At 43.0% G+C, this 22967-nt stretch overlaps 1 protein-coding gene across 1 annotated transcript in view; it reads left to right on the top strand.

Annotated features, from left to right (window-relative positions):
- The window catches only part of DNAH14 (dynein axonemal heavy chain 14), a 530612-nt gene that overhangs the window by 153544 nt on the left and 354101 nt on the right, over positions 1 to 22967 (top strand). Inside the window, 4 exon segments of the mRNA XM_065589985.1 lie at positions 5528 to 5700; positions 6226 to 6573; positions 18235 to 18576; positions 22216 to 22615. Coding sequence (XP_065446057.1) covers positions 5528 to 5700; positions 6226 to 6573; positions 18235 to 18576; positions 22216 to 22615 — 1263 coding nt within the window.

The following is a 22967-nucleotide window of genomic DNA, read 5'->3' as shown; positions in this document are numbered from 1 at the left end:
AATTGTCCTAACAAAGCTGGTTCCCAGATTTAGTCCATCTCTCAACCACTCCAATGATTAGCTCCCCTGAGGTCCAACCTGCTACACCAGAACTAAGAACATATTTTCCCATCCCAGTCTGGTGTTCTTGCACCTGATGGTGTAGTTGTTAGATGAGTCTCAAACTTTGAGGAGAAATATTTAAAGAATCTTCATAATATTTTGTTGAACAGCAGGAAGTGGTCAACTTGAAAAACTTGTATTGGTAAATGGACTAAATGCCGAGTTTGAGGTGAGGAAAGAGATCAGTCTCCCAGAGTTTCTCCATTACCTCAGATGTTAGTTATTGACTGATATTAGAAGGATGTGGGATTTTGTTGAGTTAGATAATAGTTCAGTTAGAGGCCATCAGTGCCTTTCATTTTCTGGTGGAGTGTTACGTTTTCACTCACCCTAAGATAGTTAGATTTCTCAAAAAGCTAGTAAAGCATTACCTGCCTGTTAGATGACTGCCACAGATTGAAGACCTTAATTTGGTTCTGTCAGCTTTAATGAGACTTCCATTCAAATGTTTAGTCAATTGGTCCTTCGTACACTTATCAATTAGTGTCTTTCCTAGTGGTTATAATTTCAGCCCGGAGGGTTGGGGAGTTGGGAGCTCTTGTAGCAGACACCCCCCCAAAGCCCCCCCCCCCAGCCTTATGTTGTGTTTCATGGGGACAAGGTAACACTTCATCTTCGCTCTTGGTTTATTCCCACAGTGCTCCCAAATGTGCATATTAATCAGGAAATTCATTTGCTGGAGTTCTATCCTAAATCTTCTGGGAATTCTGGGGAGGCCAGATTGAATGCATTATATGTGGACAGCTCTCGCTTTTTACCAACAAAGAACTAAACCTTTCTGAGCTTCTCTAAAACTTTGTCTTGTTTGGAGAAGGACTGAAAGGCTGCCCAATTACATATCAAAGTTTATCTTATCTGATTGTGGCATGTATATAAAGCTGTTACGAAACCTTGAAAATAAAGCCACCTACAAATATTAAGTTCATTCTACAAGGGCTCATTCTACATGGCCCAGTTAGCGAATGTCCTTATACTTGATATTTGTAAAACAACTATGTTGGGCTCTATCCAGTGTTTACTAGACATTATGCCCTTGTTCAAACTTCTTGAGTTGATGCTTCTCTTGTTTTGGCTATGCTTCAATCTGCTGTAAGTAAAAAAAAAAAAAAAAAAAAAAAAAAAAGATTCTGAAGCTCCCATCCTCATAAGAGGATTGCTACTTGGGAGTCACCTGAAGTGGAACACCCATTTGGGACTGTCACTCAACAAAGCAAGGAAGGTTTCTTGCCATGTATGGTAATTGGAATTCTTCTAGATGTGTCCCTGTTGGTGCTCCACTACCCACCATCTTTCCCCTCTGCTTCAGAGTCCTTAATATTTGAAGAATCCACAGTAGCAAATGAAGTGGAGTGGCAGTTGATCCCATGCTGCCCTGTATACCCTTAGTACAGGGCACAAGGACAGCTAGAGCACGTGTGTACCATGTCTACACTGCTAGCAAAAAATCTTCAATTAAAGGTGTCTGTGCACCTGACGTGCAGCACCCATAGAACACACATCTCAAAGTACAGTTACTTTAAGATAGATTGGATCCAGCATCACAATCTACCAAGGAGTCCATGGCAGTGAGGTCTTCCTATTGGTTTCATCCTTATTCTGTTGTTGCTCTTGTATATTGGCTGGCTTGTACCAGTAGCAGTTTTTGCTTGCCTGGTAGGCAGGGTCTGTTGTCAGTTTGCAGAGACTGGGAGGCCCAATCACAGGTGAGGTCAGAATTGGATGCATCCTATGCCCACAAAATCTGGGGATAATCCTGGACTAGTTAATGTCAGTATCGTTCTTTAGGGCACTGTGGTAGCATGCTGTAGTGAAAGCTATGAACTCCTGAGTTCTAATATTGTCTTTGCCACTAACCAGCTGTGTGGCTTTGGCTAATCACTTAACCTCTCTTTGTCTCAATTTGCCATTATATAAAATAGCATATGAAATCTGTATGGGGCAGCTTCTTATGTTAACACATCATAGGGCTGGTCCACAATAAGCCCCCAGTTCAAACTAAGATACGCAACTTCAGCTACCTGAATAACGTAGCTGAAGTCCAAGTATCTTAGTTCGAACTTAAAGGTACTTACCGCAGGTCCACACGCGGCAGGCAGGCTCCCCCGTCGACTCTGCCTACTCTCGCAGAGCAGGATTACCGGTGTCGACGGCGAGCTCGTCCGGGATCGATTTATCGCGTCTAGACAAGACGCGATAAATCGATCCCAGAAGATCGATTGCTTGCCGCCGAACCAGCGGGTAAGTATAGACGTACCCATAGAATCAGAGGGTTGGAAGGAACCTGAGGAGGTCATCTAGTCCAACCCCCTGCTCAAAGCAGGACCAATCCCCAGACAGATTTTTTTGCCCCAAATTCCGAACTGGCCCCCTCACAACCCTGGGTTTAGCAGGCCAATGCTCAAACCACTGAGCTATCCCTCCCTCCTGACCTCAGTGTTCCTATTAGGCTTGGTTCACCCTATAAATACAATGGGATAGGGATGCAGTTTGCATCCATCTGATCCTGTAGGAGCAGTTGCACCAAGACAGTAATCTACAGGAACAGTGGCAATGTTTACACTATCTTCCGATAGTAGTTCCTCAAGGGGAGAGCAGCTTTAATTTCTTACTAGGTTTGCCCTCTTTGGTCATTCTTACCCACTTCCTAGGCTCTACCAACTGGCTTCAGCTGTCCCATTTGAGTGGGACTTGTGGGCAAATTATGGTCTTCGTGATTTTCCACTGGACAGGCTTCCTGCTAATGAGGCCCAGCACAATAGGTTCTGGCAGTAGGGATTGAATCAAATATCTTGACTGTACAATTTTGTGAAATTCTTTTCTGCTTTCATTCGAAAACTATTTCTGTTAACCAATTTTTGGTGGTCATTTGAGTGTTCACCTAAACCAAGTTTCACTACCTACCTGAAAGGGTGTTGTGAGGATTGGTTTGTATATGGTTGTACAGCACTATGAAGATGAAAAGTGCTGAATTTAGCTATAGCAAGTAGCGGCTGATTTGCAAATTTAGTTACATATATATTAACAATCTTGCATTCTTCATGTCTAACATAGATGGATGTATATGTTCCTGTATGCCTGTTGTTCCAAAAAGGTGGGGAACCCTTACCTCTGTTTGTTGAAATAATTATTACTGTATTTTCTGGCGTATAAGACTACTTTTTAACCCAGGAAAATCTTCTCAAAAGTCGGGGGTCGTCTTATACGCCGGGTGTCGTCTTATAGGGCGGGTGCTGAAACTTCCGAGCCGGACTGGAGAATCTGCGGTCGCCGCATATGGTGGGGGGAGCTCAAAAACGGCCGCGGCCGCATCCCCGCCCGATGACAAGGTGAGGGGGCGCCTCACCGGGAAAGTGTAAGTGAAGGGCGGAGCAAGCTGCAGGCGTCCGGGACGCCCGGGGTATGGAAAAAAGAGATAGAGCGGCGCTGTGCCCAGAAAAACACGCCTCTTTCACCCGTCTGGCCCGCCCTTGTATCCTATTTCCGTACCTCCTTCTCTGCCTCTCAGATCTCGCTCCTGAGGACTGCAGTGAAGCGGCGCAGGCGCACATGTGCGAGATCTGAGAGGCAGAGAAGGAGGCAATAGGATACAAGGGCGGGCCAGACGGGTGAAAGAGGCGTGTTTGCGCTACCGCTCTGATAGTCTTGGAGACAGGGAGGGCTGGGCAGGCAGGGAGAGCTGACCAATCCAAGCAGGCTTTGTATACAACAACCAGCCAATCGCCGGTAAGGTACATCGCTTGCCGTGATTGGCTGGTTGTTGTATACTGGGTACCACATACAGTACAGCACCAGTATCTGTACCTGTTCATACAGTATAGCACCAGTACATACAGTACAGTATACAAATGTCCAACAGTCAAAACGCCATCATGGCTCCACCAGCAAGAAGAAAGAAATATGAAGCCAGTTTCAAACTTAAAGTTGTAAACTTTGCCATGGAACATAATAACTGCGCTGCTGCAAGACAATATGGAGTAACAGAAAAGATGGTTTAATCCACTTGCACTGTTTTATGTTTACATGTTTGATGACAAACAGCCTTATGTTTATAAGTGACAGTTTTCCTGCTAAGTACCTGCATGTCATAAGCATTTGAATTAAAATTACCATATTGAAATCAAATCTGATGTTTTTTAATTTTTTTTTGGTGTGCGTTGGAAGAGGGGTAGTCTTATACGGCGAGTATATCCCAAACTCTATATTTTAACTGGAAAAGTTGGGGGTCGTCTTATACGCCCAGTCGTCTTATACGCCGGAAAATACGGTACATTTATACTTGCATATATTGAATATTATAGCATATTTAGATACCAAAGGCCAAATTAATCTGTGGCACAGTGGGGGCACTTCTATTAACTTCACAAGAGTTGCTGCTACTTATACCAGTGGTGACTTTGGCCCTGTTGCGTTTCTTCTTTTTATTTATCCTGACACCAAAAATTAGTAAATATATATGTGCAGTTATACTTGCCATGTTAATAGCACTTGTCCCTACCACTGGCACAAACTAGCTTTCAGTGACAGTGTCACAGGAAAAACATCAAGGAGTCCTTGTGGCACCTTAGAGACTGACAAATGTATTTGGGCATAAGTTTTCATGGGCTAAAACCCACTTCATCAGATGCATCTTCATCTGATGGTTTTAGCCCATGAAAGCTTATGCCCACATAAATTTGTTAGTCTCTAAGGTGCCACAAGGACTCCTCGCTGTTTTTGGTGATACAGACTAACATGGCTACCACTCTGAAAAGTGTCACAGGAGGCACTTATGTGTATGCACATTAATCTTAACTCCAGGGGTTAAAACTGGGGTCACAGTAAATACATCCTGGCCTCAGTTACGCTGGCACAACTGCAATGGCCTCAGGATTTGGCCCCTTGAGTTTAGACAGAAATATTTTCCATCACTAGAATATCTTAACAGCTTTTAAAATACTTTGCATCACTGTTGTGTGAAATTCTGCAATATATTTTCCTTATGCTCTGTTATTTCACCTCCTGTGCATAATATGTGGTGCACCAAATCAATATTGTTCTCTTTTGTAAGTAACAAATTTATCTTTGGAGGCTTGGAATTATTCATACTTAAATATAATTTGTTAATAGAAAAAAAAGGATTTTAGAGCTCCAAGATTTTGTATGTGAAATGAGACACAGATTGCCGTGAAATAATGGTAAATTATAAACTACATAGACAATAAGGACGCTATAGAAATCTTAATTTTTAATTCAATATATACAGTTCAGTGTGGTGATTTCTTCATTATGTATCATATTGCGGTAGATTATATGGGGAAGTACAATATTAGTGTAATTGGAGAGTGGAATATGCATACTGTTTATGATCTTTGTTTATGTATTATTGTAAATTTGAGTTCTGAGAAGAGTCTCAGAAAATTAACTTGTTTTAATTATCTCTTTTTAGCTCAGGTTATTCCATTTTCTCGTGATACTCATCTGTCAGTCTTCATCACTCAGTCTTTACATAAAATAATGCAGTCACCTGAAAGTTGTACAGAATTGTGGGAAAAAGAGTATCCAGTTCCATGGCCCAATTGGGAGCTACTTCTAGGAACAGATCCATGCTACCAAAACAAAGTGTGTGGTGCAAAGTTAAAAAATGTATCTAAGTAACATAACATTTGATTGTAAACGTATATTTTAAAATAATCTGTTATATGTTGAATGCTAACCCTGTGTTTGGCACTGTACACAACAGAAAATAACACTCTCCCTGCCCTGAAGAGTTAACATTCTAATAGACACAAACACAGGATGCTCTGGGAAACCCAGCGGTGGCAATATTTGAAAAAATGTTATCAACTTGCTTTCTGTTGGCATCATATTAGAAGTGAATCTTTAGGAAGGACTCTTTGGAGCTAGTTGTAAACTAAATATGAATATACCAATCCGAATTTATGTAAGAAAGTATAGCTCCTGGGTTTTTTTTTTTTTTTACAGAAGTTCAACTTATCTATTTTGACAATTACTGTTTTGAAAAATTATTAATTTACAAAACTGGTCAGTAGATATCTAAATTGCTGTTAACAGAGAAAATTTAATTAGACCAACCCTTTGTCAAAATGAAATTTGTAACTATTTCTTACAATATTAAATCTACAGATTTTGACTCTTCTGTCTATTCTTAGTAGTTCAATGGAACAAGTTGAATCTTATAGCAGAAACTTTTTGCGATACTGTGCCATGGTGAATGAAGCTAAAACTATGAATATGGAAATCTTAGCACTACAAAGGGAATTATCGTCACATGATTTCAGAGGAATCTTAAATAAGTATACAGATGATGTAAATGAGATTATATGTATGACTATTGAAAGACGCATTCATATGATTAAGGTCAGAAGTGTTAAATATCAAACAGACTGCCTGCCATATTTTGAAACCCTGGTTAATATAATACGTTCATCATTGTATGCAATAGTTGAAGCAAGGAACTCACATCTCTCAGAAGTAAGTGACTTGATCATTTTTATTGCACGCACATTTAGGGTTTATAAATGAAAATATGTTAAATAGCATATAGTATGTATGGTATTATTCCACACATATATTAATCAGCAATATCATGAAACCAAATACTGCTTAGTTGCTATGATGTCATTAAAAGATTATATAATTAAAATGATCTTTTTTACATTTATGAAGGGAAACCTTAAACTATGGTTCTTTTTAAAAGTTACTCTAAAAATGTCTCATAGGGTTCTACATTTTTTTATTTCTCTATGTTTACCACAGCAAATTTCCTCAGTTTCCAAGAAGATTTATTTTCTAGTTGTCAGATCCATCCATCCATCTGATCAATTGCCTTTCATTAGTATCGTTCCACATAATCTAAGACATGCCCTGGAAAATGAGTTTTGCATAGCAAGATCCATATTGGATTTTATAATGTATTGTGCTCTTTACACTTTGCAGATTTTAGGAAGCTATGCTTGGGGGATATGTGTCATCTTCAAAATTATTTTTATAAAAAACACTTCCAATTCTTCAAGTGATTGTTCACATGTACTGCATTTATGGTGCACAGCATGAGGCCACCATCTTTGAAGATTGGTGCCCTCGGGTGCCCCATAGCTTAGGCATAAAGGATGGGGTGGGCAAAACTGCTCTCCAGTTCCTTCTTTCCATTTGTGGTTGTGAGACTGAACATCTGCAGTATCTTTGCCCGATGTGCTACTTAATTCTCATAGTTCGTTAGCTGTAGTTTGTTATGTAGTTAGTTTTATGCTTTCTAGCTCATTAGCTATATATATAAAAAAACCAAAAACTTTTAGCTTTATAGTCAAGTCCAGGTGCTCTTGGCACCAGACCCTTAGACACGGTGAAGTCCAAGACCCTGGGATTCAAGACCTGTCCCTCTTGTGAGGAAGCCATTTCTATCAACAATAGACAGTGTAAGAGCGTTTTTTGTTTGGAGGATGTGCATATACCACACAAGTGCTCTATATGCTGTTCCTTTTCTAAAAAGACCCCAAAATCCAGGATCATCTGAAAACATTCCTCCTTGAGACTTCACAATGGCTTCATTGACTCCTGAGCATGAGAAGTCTATCTGATCAGACAGTACAGTCTCTGAGAGCACTCCAGTAAGTCAACGGTTCACTTTGAGCTCCAGAGATCATTTCGTTTTGAGGAAGTCCCTCTCTTTTCCAAAGGGGTTGGCCAGTATCTCTTCAGTGTCCTCAGGTCAATCTTTTGAAGAGAGGCCTCAAAGAGCACCAATCCCATGGTCACTGGAGACACAGATGTGCATCTCTGGCACTGAGCAAGCCGTAATGGGTCCCATTGATGCCTTGACATCAAGCAGTCATCACAACATTTCTGCTCAGTCTCCAGATGCCACTGACGAGTCTGGTACTAGTAATCGTGGACTGAAGCACTCAGCACTGAAAGTGTCAGTTCCAAAGATCTCAGCATCAGAGCTCTGTGTGCACAAATGTACTGTTTCTGACTCTGAAAATCCCAGTAACAAAGGACCACACCCAGAAGAATCTACCCATGGCACTGGTGCAGGGTGCGAGCAGTTATTACTGTCTGTTACTGACTGTACTTCCTCCTGCCTTGCTGCCTGAGCCTTTATTTGTGGTACCCATCCAGCTCAAGGTACTAAGACACCTAATGATAACTGACGAAGATGACATTCTGCTACTTTTTTCTACCAAGAAGTTACATACCCTGGCACAGACCTCAGCACCATTACTGGTTCATGATCTCCCTCCTGGACATCTGAGAGATCTGCTTCATGGACGGAGGTAGCTTATTCCTTCTTTGAGTGCTTGTCCCTGTTTGCATTCTGCTTTAGGTTGTGCATGTGCTTCATATGCCTGTGAATGGAAGTTTTTGCTAGCATTGGTCTGTGCATGGGTCCTACCTATCACCATACCAAAGTTATACCACCATACCAGCTCCATGTGCAGGTGGCGGAGTCCCCCATGGTGCGCCAGAGGTTGGTCCTGGCAGAAGTCACCAAAGTTGGAGACTTCCTGGACTAAGACCGGGGAGACTGGCTGGATCCCCTGACGCTCGCTCAGCGCATGGGGCTCTCCAGACCTCGTACTCCGCGGCACGTCCTTCAGGAGGTGAGGGCTGCTTTGCTGCCAGCTGCTCGGGACTATCTCGATCAGGTCCTGCGAGAGGGCACGCCCCGCCCACCCTCCATTCCAAGCTCTCCAGACTTTTTCATCAGGCCCCTGCCCTGTGGACCCAACCACCCCCTCCCCCCCGTCCCTTCACCATGAGCCGGCTGCACGATCTGCAGCCAGTTCTGTTCCGGGCCGCGCCAAGGAAACATCTATACACGCTCATGCTCCATGTTCTTCATGTCCTCACCCTCGCGTCCCGCCCCGATACGAAGTGGCGGGACCTTCTGCCACCTCTGGAGGGTAAGGAGCCCCGGTGGGCCAGCCTTTATTCTACTCTGATCCCGAAACCCACCGGGGACATCGGTTGGCGGCTCCTTCACGGAGCTGTGAGCACGGGTGTGTACTTGGCGCGGTTTGCCCCTATCCCAGACACCTGTCCCTTCTGCGGCGTGAGGGAGACCCTGGCTCATGTTTATCTGGAGTGTGCCAGGCTGCAGCCCCTATTCCGGCTCCTCACGGATATTTTGTTAAGATTTTGGTTGCACTTTTCTCCTCACCTTTTTTTTATGCACTCCCTATCCGTCGCCCCACAAAGTCACGGGACCTCCTGCTCAACCTCTCCTGGCCCTAGCGAAACTGGCCATCTATAAAACCAGAGTGAGGAGGTTGGCCTATGGAGTCTCCTGTGACTGTGGGGCCTATTTCAGGTCCTCTATTCGTTCATGTATCCGGGCAGAGTTCCTCTGGGCGGCGTCCACTGGCTCCCTTGACGCCTTCGAGGAGCAGTGGGCGCTGTCCGGCGTTCTCTGCTCGGTGTCCCCGTCTGGTTCGCTTCATTTGACCCTTTGACCTCACTCCTGTCCCTCTTCTTTTATTAGTTGTCCCCCGTAATTTTTTGGTCTCCAGGTCCTGTGGACCCCCCCTTAGCCTGGGGGGGATCCTTTAGCAGTGGGCAGGCTTCGCTCGCAGGATCACTTCCTGGATCCCAGTAGGACCATACCAAGGCTAAAAAGGGCTATCTAGGACCAACTGCCACTACAGTTCCTTCTTGCTACCCTGGGTCTGAGACAGAGCACTAGTGTCCATAGCTTGACACCCCCCCCCCCATTCCTGTACCCTATTTCCACAAAATAGGGGAGAGGAGACAGGGCTCAGGACTTGGAGTAGGTGAGCCGCTGAGGTCTGAACAAGCCTTCCGGGTTGTGAGTGAGTGCCTTAAAGGGACAGCGCGCAGTGTCTCAGAGACTTCCCTATCAGTGAGCACACACACACACTCTGTCTCTCCACACACACCCCGCCCATGTACCCCATCTTTGCAGAGCAGGGGAATGTGGGACAGGGCTCAGGAGCAGGAGAGCTTTCCGTGATTGCCTTAAAGAGACAGCACATGGTGTCTCTCAGAAACTTCCCCAGCATCCAGTTCACACACTGTGTCTGTGTCTCACTCACAAGCACACACTCACCTCCTAACACACTTGTATTATTGTTACTTCTTGCAGTGCACATATATTGTGTAATTTTATTCTTTCAAAGTGTTATTTTAGTTTTTTGACTGGTCTATGCATTTCATAATTTTTATTTCTCTCTTACACATAAATTTAATTCTTTGAGTAGTGAGTTCTAAAACGCCTAACCTGTCCTGTCTGGAGTACTCATTCCTATGGTAACTTTTAAAAGATAACATTATATCTAGGTTTTTTATTTCTACTGGAGGTGCATATCCGCACATTACCTCGGTGCTTATAACAGAATTTATTCCACACATGGATGGAAAAAATTAGAGGGAACATTGGTTTCAGCACTCCCTCATTAGTGACTGTCAGTCTCATATGATACGGTATGCTCCCACCGGGGCTCCTTCTCCCTTCCCCTCTGAAACACCTCAGTGTTCCTATTGAAGTCCCTGGGACCTGTATACAAGACATCCCTCTCTGGGGCCACGTAGTGAGCATGACACAAGGCGAAAGAAGGCCATTGTAACCCAAGGAGGAGCCTTCTCAGCTTCCTAGTCAGGAAGTCAGCTGGAACAAGGGGACATCTCAGCTCCACTGGTCCTGTCATCTTCACCCAACAAGGCAGTGGTTTGAGCTTCGGTTTCAGTTCCTGAAAACTGTCAAAAAGGACTGCTGAAGCACCTCTAGATACCACTAGAAGTGCAGGAGGCTCCTCAGAGATTATTGGACATCCATTGTAGCTTGATTCCGAATGAGGTTGCCCTCTTTATCAGTGAGGCAGTCTGAGAACCAGCAAAGACTGTGTCACAGATTCTGGCCACTGTTGCCCCTACATCTTGAAGAGCGGAAAAAATATGTACCAGCTAAAGGGGCAGATTATCTCTTCTCAGATCCTGTCCCAAACACTCTCCATCAGTAAGTAAGAAGAGTAAGCAACAGAAAAGGTCAGCATTATTTTACAAGGATACTAAACATCTAGACCTCTTTGGGAGAAAAAACTATTCATCATTGAGTTTTCAGTTTATCCATTGAGATAAAAAGAAAGAAAAGAACTTTAATTTATATTTCCCGCCCTGTCTAGGGGGATTCCCTCCCTTCCTGCCAGGGGCGTTTAGAAGACTCTCTAAGTTCTTTCAGTTTAAAAAAAAAAAAAAAAAAAAAAAGAGGGAGAAATAACTTTCTTCTGCATTCCTAACTGCTAGAGAGTGATAGCCCTCCCTCCGAGGGGCATGCCCAGCTGGGCTTCAAGAGGTGCCTCTCCTGCAAAGAGTCAATTCCTGTAATGGACAGACACTCTCTCTGTGTCCAGTGCAGAAGTGCTCTCTCTGCAACCAGCTAAAGCCAAGGTCTTGCAAGAACTGGGAGCTGAAGTCAAAACTCCTCCTTATGGAGAAGACACTTCAGCCTCCAGGGGACTCCGGTATAGACCCCGGATCATCCCCAAAGCTTTCAATGACAAAGGAGTAGAGTCGCAGAAAAGACCAGCAGATTCTCCCTATAAAGGCTTGAGAAAAAGGGCTCCAAGCCCCCAAACTGAGTTGTTGGCCAGCCAGAGGGGTTCCCCATTGCAGCCACATCGGTACTAGTGGTAACCAGAAGTATCAGGGTGCCTTTGCTGTGAGCTCAGCTGCACTGCCTAGAGACACCAGGAGTCAGGTTCTGAGGCAGTGGTACCACCCTCTAAGGACAAAGACAGTTACTGTACCATCTCTAAAAGAGAGGCACCAAGTAAACCTTCAGTACCGGGTGTGACAAAGCTCCCATCTAGGGAACGCTTCTCAGCTATAAGTACCGATAAACTACCACAGACACTGAGATAACGAGCCCACAGTACCGCAAGAGTTCTGGTACCCTACAGACCTGATGGTTGGGAAAGAACCACAATCCCCATTAGTTGGTACTGGGGCCCTGGTACCAAGCACATCCTGGCACCCGGAATCACCCTCTGCATCAGGCCATGTACCACTAATAGCCTGGTCAGCGCCACCATTACCCATTGACAAGGAGGATGTCATTTTCCTGGCCTCTCATTGTGGTCTGCTGTCACAATACAAGGGCTCTCCTCAATTCCATTGAGCCAACACATAATCATGGTACGGGCCCACTGGGGCAACCCCACCACCTAATACCCTTCCCTCAATGGCGGTATTGGGATCTTGGGTGACTTGCACATCATGGCCATCCAGTATCTCTCAGAGAGTCCACCAGACAGTTTCCTACAGCCTCGCTGTCCAGAGCCCCTGAGCTGGGGAGGAAGAAGCTTTTGCACAAGAGGAAGAAGGGCTTGAAGGGGAAGCTACTGCTCTGAGCAAACTTCTCCCCATTTCCACCAGATGAGGTTGTAAAGCCTCCCCCAATCACTAGGTGATGATTTTAAGAGAACTGACAAAATACTACATCCCTCCCAAAGAGGTAGACTTCCTATTTCAACATCCGCAACCCAACTCCATCATAGTAGATGTGGTTAATGCAGGAGGCAAGCAACATCATGGCAAGTTGACCTCATACAATCAGGATTGTAAAAGGCTAGATCACTTTGGTAGGAAGGCATATTGGTCTGCAACATTGTAGTTTAGAGTCATCAAATACCAAGCTGTGATGCCCAAATATAATTTTATTTAATTATGGGAAACTCAATACATTTCTGGAACATTTACCGGAGACACAAAAGGAGCTGTTTCAGGCCATTGTCAGACGGGGTCAGTCAGTAGCCAGAACGGCGTTACAGACAGCACTGGATGCAGCTGATACAGTGGTCCGCTCAATCTCCACGGCAGTGGTAATAAGGCAGTCTTCTTGGCAACACCTTTCTGGGTTGCCCAAAGAGCTGCAGATGATGATGGAAGATCCCCTGTTTGAAGGGCCCGAGCTCTTCGCAGAGAAGTCAGTCTCTTCTCTCCACACCTTGAAGGATTCCTAGGCCACATTACGCTCCCTAAGAATCTAGTACGCGGGAATGGAAGGTACAGAATGGAAGATGTAGCACTCAGCCACAGGACAGGACACAACAGTACCCACAGTCTCAGTGCTATTATGAACCCCAATATAAGAGGCTCGGGGTTCAGAAGCAGTCAAAACCTCAACCAGTAACCTCTCAGACCACCTCTTCTAAACACTTTCGGCAGGTTGGTTGAAGGTCTGAACAACTATAATTTGTAACATGAGCTGCCATCTACTGTGTCACGCCCCTTCGGAAGTCGCCTGGCCCTCTTTCACAGCAGTTGGGAGAAGATCACCTCTGACGGGTGGGTCTTGGAGATTATTTCAAAGGGTTACACCATTCAGTTCACATCCCTCCCCCAGTCCCACTCTCCTTCGCCTCTTCAGACATGCTTCTGATGAGAACCTGCTTCACCAGGAAACAGATCATCTCTTATGCCTAGGGGCCATAGAATCAGTCCCAGCGCAACTCATGGTAAAGGGATTTTACTCCCATTATTTCCTGATTCCCAAGGCAAAGGGAGGGTGGAAGCCCGTTGTAGATCTAAGGGCATTAAACAAATATGTGAAGGTGCAAAAGTTCTATATGGTCATTCTAGCAGCCATGATTCCAGCTGTAGAGCAAGGAGATTGGTTTTTAATCCATGATCTACAAGATGCCAACTTCCACATCCTGATATGACCGTCACACAGGAGATTCTTATGGTTTATCTTCGGGCAGGACCATTATCAGTACAGGGTGCTCCCATTCAGCTTCTCATCTGCACACAGGGTATCTTTCAAGGTTCTCTCCATTGTAGTGGTTCACCTGCGAATATTCAGCATTGTGATCTATCCATAACTAGGCAACTGGCTCCTCAGGGCTCCCTCATTTCAGAATGCCGTTCAAGCCACCCAGATGACCAGGCACACATTTGTTTAACTGGGTCTACAGCTCAGTTTACAGAAATCAACACTGACCTCAGTACAGTGACTGGAGTTTCAGTGCTGGCCTCAATGCAGTAGAAACAGGAGCGTTCCTCCCACTGCACAGACTCACCACCCTTAGAGTCTCAAAGAGATAGTCCAGTCCAGTCCTCAAACATTGACCAGGAAATGCCTGCAACTGCTAGGTCATATGGCAGCATGCACCTTTGATACTCCAAACACCTGGATGTTCATGAGGTGTCTTCAGATGTGGATCACTTCTGTCTATTCCCTGAACAAGAACAGACTAAACAAACTGCTATCACTAACCTCCACAGTAAAGCACTCCTTGGACTGTTGGACAGACCCATCCAATGTCCAAGCAAGTGTTCCATTCGTGCAACTGACAGTGACTCTAATAATAGATGCCTCCCTAATAGGCTGGGGAGCTCACCTACACAACTGCAAAGTTCAAGGCAAGTGATCTTCCACAAAAGCAACCCTCCATAGCAATCTTTTGGAGTTAAGGGCCATAAGGAACATGTGTGCACACTTTCTGCCTTTCATCAAGAACACCTACATGAAGGTCATGATGGACAATATGACCTGTATGTTTTACATAAATCACTAGTGGGCACCAGATCTCCCTCCCTCTGTACGGAAGCACTCAAACTTTGGAATTGGTGCATCTGTCACAACGTGCTCGTCTCAGCTATCTGTCTCCCGGGAATACAGAACATGACAACCAACAGTCTTAATCAGAACTCTTCTCACGACCATGAATAGGAATTGAACTCAGAAGTGCTACAAGACATATTAGTCTTTGTGGAGCCCCGACTACAGAGCTCTCCACTACTTACCAGAACAAGAAATGGTCCTCGTCACTTCTCCAGGCCTGACCTGGGGAAACATTCACTTGGAAATGCCCTCATTCTTCCATGGGACCTCTTGTATGCCTGTCTCCCATTTCCTCATCTGTTGAAGGTTCTGTTGAAAATTCAGCAAGACAAAATGAGTTATTCTGATTGCCCCCTCCTGGCCAAGGCAAATCTGGTTCCCTTACCTGACACAGATGGCAATATGTCCTCAGGTTTGTCTTAGGCCCATTCCCCATCTGCTCTCTCAAAGCGAGAGGCTGATCCTTCACCCCAACCTTCAGGTCTTCCGCCTTCAGGGTTGGCTCCTTATTGGTTCCGAGTTTTAGAGGTAGAATCCTCTGACGAGGTGAAAGATGTGTTGCTGCACAGCCAAAAGCCAACTACTTGATGTACTTACCTACAAAAAATGGAAATTATTCCAAATTTGGTGTCATTCTAAGCACACAGACCCAACCTTGTTTTCTCTCCCTCTGACTTTAGACTACATTTTAGACCTCAAGATGTAAAAACTCACTCAGCTCCCTTAAGATACATCTTGCAGTCATAACGGCTTTCCACTGTTAGATGGATACTTGGTGTTTGCTCTCCCACTGATGTGTATATTCCTTAAGGGCATTGGGAATCTCTTCCCAAATGTGAGACCACCCATTCCAACCTGGGACCTTAACTTAGTTTTCAGAGCTTTGACTAGACTTCCCTTTGAGCCCATGGCAACTTGCTCTCTTTTTTACACATGTCCATGAAAACACCATTTCTAATGGCCATCACCTCAGCGGGATGCATAGAAGAAATAATGGCCCTAGTTGCATACCCACCATACATGGTTTCTTTTAAAGAAAGTCCTGACGTTGCATCCCAAATTTCTCCCTAAAGTTGCCTCCACTTTCCATATGAATCAACAGACCCATCTCCCTGTTTATCCGCAAAACCATACCATGACAACAGGGAGGTGATTCTGCATATGCTAGATGTTAGACGAGCACTAGCATTCTACTTGGACAGAACTAAGGACTTTAGGAAATCCCCTAAGCTCTTTCTTTGGTTCGCAGAAAGATCCAAGGACTGTGTGATATTGACTCAGTATCCAAATGGGTCTCGGGTTGCATTAATCTCTGTTATGAAGGACACAACCTACTGCCTCCGTATGGAGTCCATACGCACTCCACAAGGTCAGTTTCTACCTTGGTTGCATTCCTTAAAGATGTCCTTATCTCCGCAATCTGCAGAGCAGTGACTTGGGCTTCTCCCCACACTTTCGCAGAACATTATGTGATTACTGGAGATTCAGCTTCTGATGCCATCTTCAGCTCCTCAGCACTCTCTGTAGTAACAGACTCCACTTCAAAGTCCCAACCCTCCATGGGGAATATTGCTCTGAAGTCACCTACAGCGAAGAACCCATAGGGACACTACTTGAAGAAGTAGTTACCTTGTACAGTAATGATGGTTCTTTGAGATGTGTGTCCCTATGGGTGCTCCATGACCCGCCCTCCTCCCCCTCTACTTTGGAGTTCTCCCTAACGGGCTCTGCAGTAGAGAAGGAACTGGGGGGGGGGGCGTTCGCCCGCGCACTGCTAAGTAACCTTGAGGCAGACCATGAGGGAGGGAGGGTGCATGTGCTGGCCTCATGGACACTGCTACTGAAGTTCTCCGATCAGCAGTGCAGGGATGCAAGCACACCTACAGTGGAGCACCCACAGGGGGACACATCTCAAAGAACCATCATTACTGCAGAAGATGAGTTAACTTCGTTTTTGTACTACCTGTCTATGAAGACTGCCTTTTTAGTAGCATTACCTGGCCAGAAGAATAGGGGATATTCAGACCCTTATGGCGGGATCTCCTTGCATAGTACTTCACAAGGACAAAGTGACTGAGACTTCACTCAAGCTTTTCGCCTAATATGGTTTCTGATTTGCATCTTAATCAGATGATTCACCTACCTGTCTTCTTCCCCAAGCCTCACTCTACTCAAACTTAATATCTTTGACATTTTCAAATATCTCTCTATTTAGAGAGAGAAAGTAGCTATTCAGGGAATCTTGACTGTTTCTAGCATTTGCTGATAGAATAAAGGGACAACCTATGTCCACTCAAAGACTGTCAAAATTAGTCTTGAACTATGTTAATGCTATGAGCTGGTCCATTTAGAGCCATCTGAGCAAGTTAGGGCTCATTCCATCAGAGCCCAGGCTGCCTCTGCTGCATCTTTTGACATGTCACAATTTCAGTGTTTGCAAAGCTCATACCTGGAGTTCAGTTCACACCTCCACTCAGCATGACTCCTTGGTAGAAGGCCCCAGACCTGATGCCCACTGTGACAGAGCTTTCCTGTAGTCATCATCCAGGATTCTGAGCACCCACCTCAGGACACAAGTTATTCTTGTGAGTCAATAGAAGTGGAATACTTGTGGATGTTCACTTGAAGAGGAAAGAACAGTTACTTAGCCTATAATAAGTAGTAACTGGTTCTTTGATATGCTTTGTGTACATCTGTGCCACACCCAACCCTCTTTCCCCACTATTGTAGAGTTCTCGGTAATTTGGAGACTGTGTTAGTGAAGGAACTGGGGAGTAGTTATGGATGCCCAGAACTTTAAGCCATTGGCTATGGCGCATTGGAGAATGCATAGAGCATAGCCACAGCCCCCAAAGGACACTACTGCTCAGAAAACTCTGGTCTTACATACATGGGGCCTGTGCATATCACAAGTGGAATACATGGATACAACACATCTCAAATAACTAGTTACCTGTAGTGTAAGTAAATGTTCTTTTTAGTGGCAGCATTTTATAAAAAGGTATGAAGCCTTAGAGTATGTCACTTTACACTGTTGAAAAGGTGTGAAAGAGTCTTACGCTACATCTACACTATGAGCTAGGGGCAGGATTCCCAGCTTGTGTACACATGCTCGCCTTAACTCTCATCGGCACTAGCACACTCAAAATAGTGTATCTGCAGTAGTATGGACTGTGGCAGCAGTGGCCTGAGCTTGCTGCCCCAAGTACATACCCATGGGGTTAAGGTAGGTTTGTACTGAGGCAGCTAGCCCATGCTAGCTTTCTGTGCTACCGTCTGTTCTTTAACATTTTGAGTGTGCTAGCTCAGATGAGAGCTAATGGGAGTATGTGTATACAAGCTGGGCATCACACCCGTAGACATAGCCTTAGTGTAAATGAAAATCCAGCCCTTTATCTCCAGCTCTCACACTTCATTTTGTTTTTTTAACTGCATTGTTCCTGGCTCCTCTCTGATTATTTTGATGATAAAACAGAGAAAAATATAACAATATAAATAATTTAAAAGTGTGTGTTTGAAAAATATAATGATTGATGTTTCATTTATTTTAGGTTATCCATTCAGCACTTAGAAAGCTGGACAAAGATCTCACAACAGTGGAAGAATTTATTGAGCACTTGACCTTTCTGAGCCAAATTTCCTCAGAGTTGCCAATGCTAGAGACTCAGTATAACACTCTTTCCCAATTGTATTCTATTGCAAGAGCCTATGACTTCTTTATTCCAGTTGAACAGTTTGCCTTATATCAGACCCTTACTCGCAGTCTGCATGATCTTAAATCAAGTATCCTTATTTGTGAAAAAGGAAAAAGTGACAATATTATAAAATTCAGTGCAGATTTGGATGGCTATTTTGGCAACCTACAGTTTGAACTTAGGAACTTTAAGAACAAAGTAAGTTACTGGTCTGTTAAGAAAGCATATTTTCATCTTTAGAGGCATTGATTGAAAATGAGTTTAAGAACCAGGAACTCAAGCATTCCGATCCTGTCACTCTGGCTCATATTGTGGCCTTGGGCAAATCGCTTAATACTATATCTATATCTCATTTTCCCCATATGTAATGTGTGGGTAATAATACTTATGTAGCAGACGGAGGTATTATGAGGATTAATTATGTAATATTCATAAATGCCCCAATTCAATAAAGCACTTAGGCATATTCTTAAGTTCCATTTACTATGTTTGTTTATTTATTTGTATTGCAGTACCACCCAGAGCCCAGGTCCCCGTTATGCTAAGTGCTGTACAAACAAAAAAACTGTTCTTGGCCAAAAGAACATATACAATCTGTATTTAAGACAGACTAGGTGGACCACTAATGGAAGTGCAAGGTGACAATGAGATACAATCATAGAACTGGAAGGGACCTCGAGAGGTCATCTAGTCCAGTCCCCTGCACTCAAGGCAGGACTAAATATTATATAGATTGAGGTAGGCAACTTATGGCACGCGTGCCGAAGGCGACACGCAAGCTGATTTTCAGTGGCACTCACACTGCCCGGGTCCTGGCCACCGATCCGGGGGGCTCTGCATTTTAATTTAATTTTAAAAACCTAATTTACTTTACATACAATAGTTTAGTTATATATAATAGACTTATAGAAAGAGATCTTCTAAAAACGTTAAAATGTATTACTGGCACGCAAAGCCTTAAATTAGAGTGAATAAATGCCTCGGCACACCACTTCTGAAAGGTTGCTGACCCCTGATATAGACCGTCCCTGACAGGTGTTTGTCCAACCTGCTCTTAAAAATCCCCAATGATGGAGATTCCACAACCTCCCTAGGCAATTTATTCCAGTTCTTAACCACTCTGACAATTAGAAAGTTTTTCCTAATGTCCAACCTAAACCATCCTTGCTGCAATTTAAGCCCATTGCTTCTTGTCCTATTCCCAGAGGTTAAGAAGAACAATTTTTCTCCCTCCTCCTTGTAGCAGCTTTTTATGTACTTGAAAACTGCTATCATGTCTTCTGTCTTCTCTTCTCCAGACTAAACAAACCCAATTTTTTCTATCTTCCCTCATAGGTCATGTTTTCTAGACCTTGAATCATTTGTGTTGCTCTTCTCTGGACTTTCTCCAATTTGTCCACATCTTTCCTGAAATGTGGTGCCCAGCACTGGACACAATACTCCGATTGAGCGGAGTAGAACGGAAGAATTACTTCTGGTGTCTTGCTTACAATACTCCTGCTAATACATCCTAGAATTATGTGTAGTGTGGGGTTGTTTTGTTTTGTTTTTTGTTTGGTTTTTTTTTGCAACAGTGTTTCATTTTTTACTCATATTTAGCTTGTGATCCACTATGACCCCCAGATCCTTTTCCGTAGTACTCCTTCCTAGACAGTCATTTCCCATTTTGTATGTATGCAACTGATTTGTTCCTTCCTAAGTGAAGTATTTTGCATTTTTCCTTATTGAATTCCATCCTATTTACTTCAGACCATTTCTCCAGTTTGTCCAGATCATTTTTAATTTTAATCCTATCCTATCCTATAGCATGTTAAACAGTGGTCACAGCACAGCAGCTGCCTAAGAATAGTCAAGTGTTTTATAGGCATCAAGGCATAAGTGGATGTTAATAGACCTTTAATGGAGCTTTTGTCATGTGCTTAAGTACTTTGGTGAATCAGGTTGGACTTAAAACATGCTTAAAGTAAAGCACATGCTTAAGTGTTTTGCTGAATTGGGGTCAAAACATTCTGGAAATATAGAGATATAACTAATGTTTTCAATTATTGTCACCAACTTCATTTTTGGAAAATGGAAACATCTGAAAAATAAACAAGTTAATAAATATTCAATATGTAGATGCACACCATGCATGCACTTAAAGTGATATGGATGTGCACACAAGAAATGTTAATTCAAAATTTGAACCAAATTTCTTCAGATGTTTACTCTCTGAAAATAACATACTGGTTGAGTTGCCCATGGGCTAAACATACCTAGTGCAATACTAATGCATAAAAAAATCATTAATAATTGTGACCGGGATGCCAGGGGGATCATGCTGAGATTGCTCAATTAGGGCACACTGCAAAAAATGGAGCAGAGAATCCCAAAACTGGTGGGTATTCTGATACTTAAAATTACCAAACCAGCAACAAAAATGCTTCTACAATACCTTACTGGTTACCCAGAAACCAAAACACAGCTCCTTTAAAGCAGTGGTCTCCAAAGTGGGGTGCGCAAGAGGATCCTTGGGGGTGCGCGGCAGGAGGATCGTGGGTTTTTTTGTTGTTTTTGTTTTTTGCTTCGAGCAGCTTTTTTTTTTTTTTTGCTTTGGCAAAAATGCTAGAGCCGGCGCGGCAGGGGGTGCATGCTCAAAAATTTTTTACTGATAGGGGTGCGCAATCAAAAAAGTTTGGCGACCACTGCCTTAAAGCAACCCAGCTTTGGGCTCCCAGCCATACAGCAAAGTCAAATATGATGAGGATTACTGAAAATCTTGTTCATCATGTAAAAAGCTATACCAATCCCAAAGGATCGGACCCATTACCCACCAGATTAATGAATATCTTAGCTCTTACCCAAATACATGCTTACAGCCAATTCTTATTAACTAAACTAAAATTTATTTAAAAAGTAAAGAATGTATTGGTTAAAAGATCATTATGCATACAGATATGAATAGAGTTCTTCGGCCAGTTTCATAATAGAGATGGTGAGCTTTAAAGTTGCAAAGAGTTCTTTCAGAATTAGTCCATAGGTTACAGTCCAATGTTCAATATCAGGGTTATCTAGAAGGGACTGGAGACCTCAATCTTGTGACTCAAACTTCCCCTGATGGAGCTTAAGCAGATCTGAGATGACAGGATCAGGGCTCTAGAGTTCTTTTTATAGATGTCAAGCAGCTTCTTGACAGCGTGCTGTTCTTGGGTGAACAATAGTCAATTATCGTAGCTTTGAAGTAGACTTCCTATTTCCTAAGCATCACTGGTAATTAGCTACATGGATTAACATAAAGCAACTGCCCATCTCCCGCCATTTACAGGTAGTTTACTATATAGTTCAAAGAGAAATTAAGACAGTGATATTACTACATTCACAGTTCATCTAAATGTTAACATCTCCTTTTGATCTCTGGATTAACAGAATACTGCTCATAGATGGGAAAGGTTTGGTTATATTGTCAGCCTCTAACAATATATATGTAAACACACAAAACCACAATCATTATCTACTAATATGTCTTTAAATGTTGAATTTGGGTCAGTTATCCTGCTAGTTGCTTAACCCTTTATGGCTTAATGTCACAATAAAAATAAATTTAAGACTTACATATACTGCTTTCTTCCTCTAAAACGTGTAGATTTTTGATAGATTGCATGTGCATGCAGCAGAACAAACAATAACAAAACAATGTGGTAAAAGGTAGAAATTCATAAAGAATTGAATGTTTTTTCAGATATTTGATTGTGCACATATTTTAAAAGTTTTATATGAGTACTGTAATTGGTTACTAATAGTAGGTTCTGTACTTTGACATTCTTAGAACACATTTTAACATATTTTTATGTCACATAGGTGAGAAATCCAGTTCTCCTCCTTAGCAAAACATTGCCTAAGACAGCTAAAGAGATGATCCAAAATCTTGTGGAAGAAGCTGCAGTTATTTCTAACAAATCCAGAAGTTATGCAAATTACCAGGATCTCTTTGACAGTTCCATTGCTGACATGAGATCATTGTCATTGGAAAGGATGTCACAGAAGAATCAAATTGGAGACTCAAGTCCTCAGAGAGTGAATAAAGAGCTCTCTGAAGTTGAAAGTGAATTATCTTTGCGAAAACTCTTGTGGGACTTACTAGAGGAATGGGGGAAGCTTTCTTTTAGGTGGAAACATACACTTTTTCAGAATGTTGATGTAGATTTAATACAAAAGGATGTTAGCAGATTTATGCAGACAATACAGATTCTAGAAAAAGGTAAAAATAGTAAAATCGCTAGTTGTTTGCAACTTAAAGCCTTTCATCAATGTATTGAGGGAAACAAAATATTTAGAAATTATGGGCTAGATCCTCAACTGGTGTAAATTAGAATAATTTCAATTATTTTAATAGGTCTGCAATGATTTTCACCACTGTATCCTTATTCTACAAAATCAAATTATGAGACGCAAAGATGTTGAATTGGTGGTGCATTCATAGTAGCTTTAAACTTAAAGAATATTCCTGGTTCTTCTCCTTTTGTGGGGGATAAAGAGGGGTTTGGACTTCTTCAAATCATAGAACATGAGGATATTGATGTCCAAATTATTCAAAAAGCCATGAGCATTTG

The sequence above is a fragment of the Chrysemys picta genome, chromosome 3 (genome assembly GCF_011386835.1).
Source record: "Chrysemys picta bellii isolate R12L10 chromosome 3, ASM1138683v2, whole genome shotgun sequence".
Classification (NCBI taxonomy): Eukaryota; Metazoa; Chordata; order Testudines; family Emydidae; genus Chrysemys; species Chrysemys picta.
The sequence above is the reverse complement of the archived record's forward strand: the minus strand, read 5'-3'. Positions and strand labels throughout refer to the sequence as shown.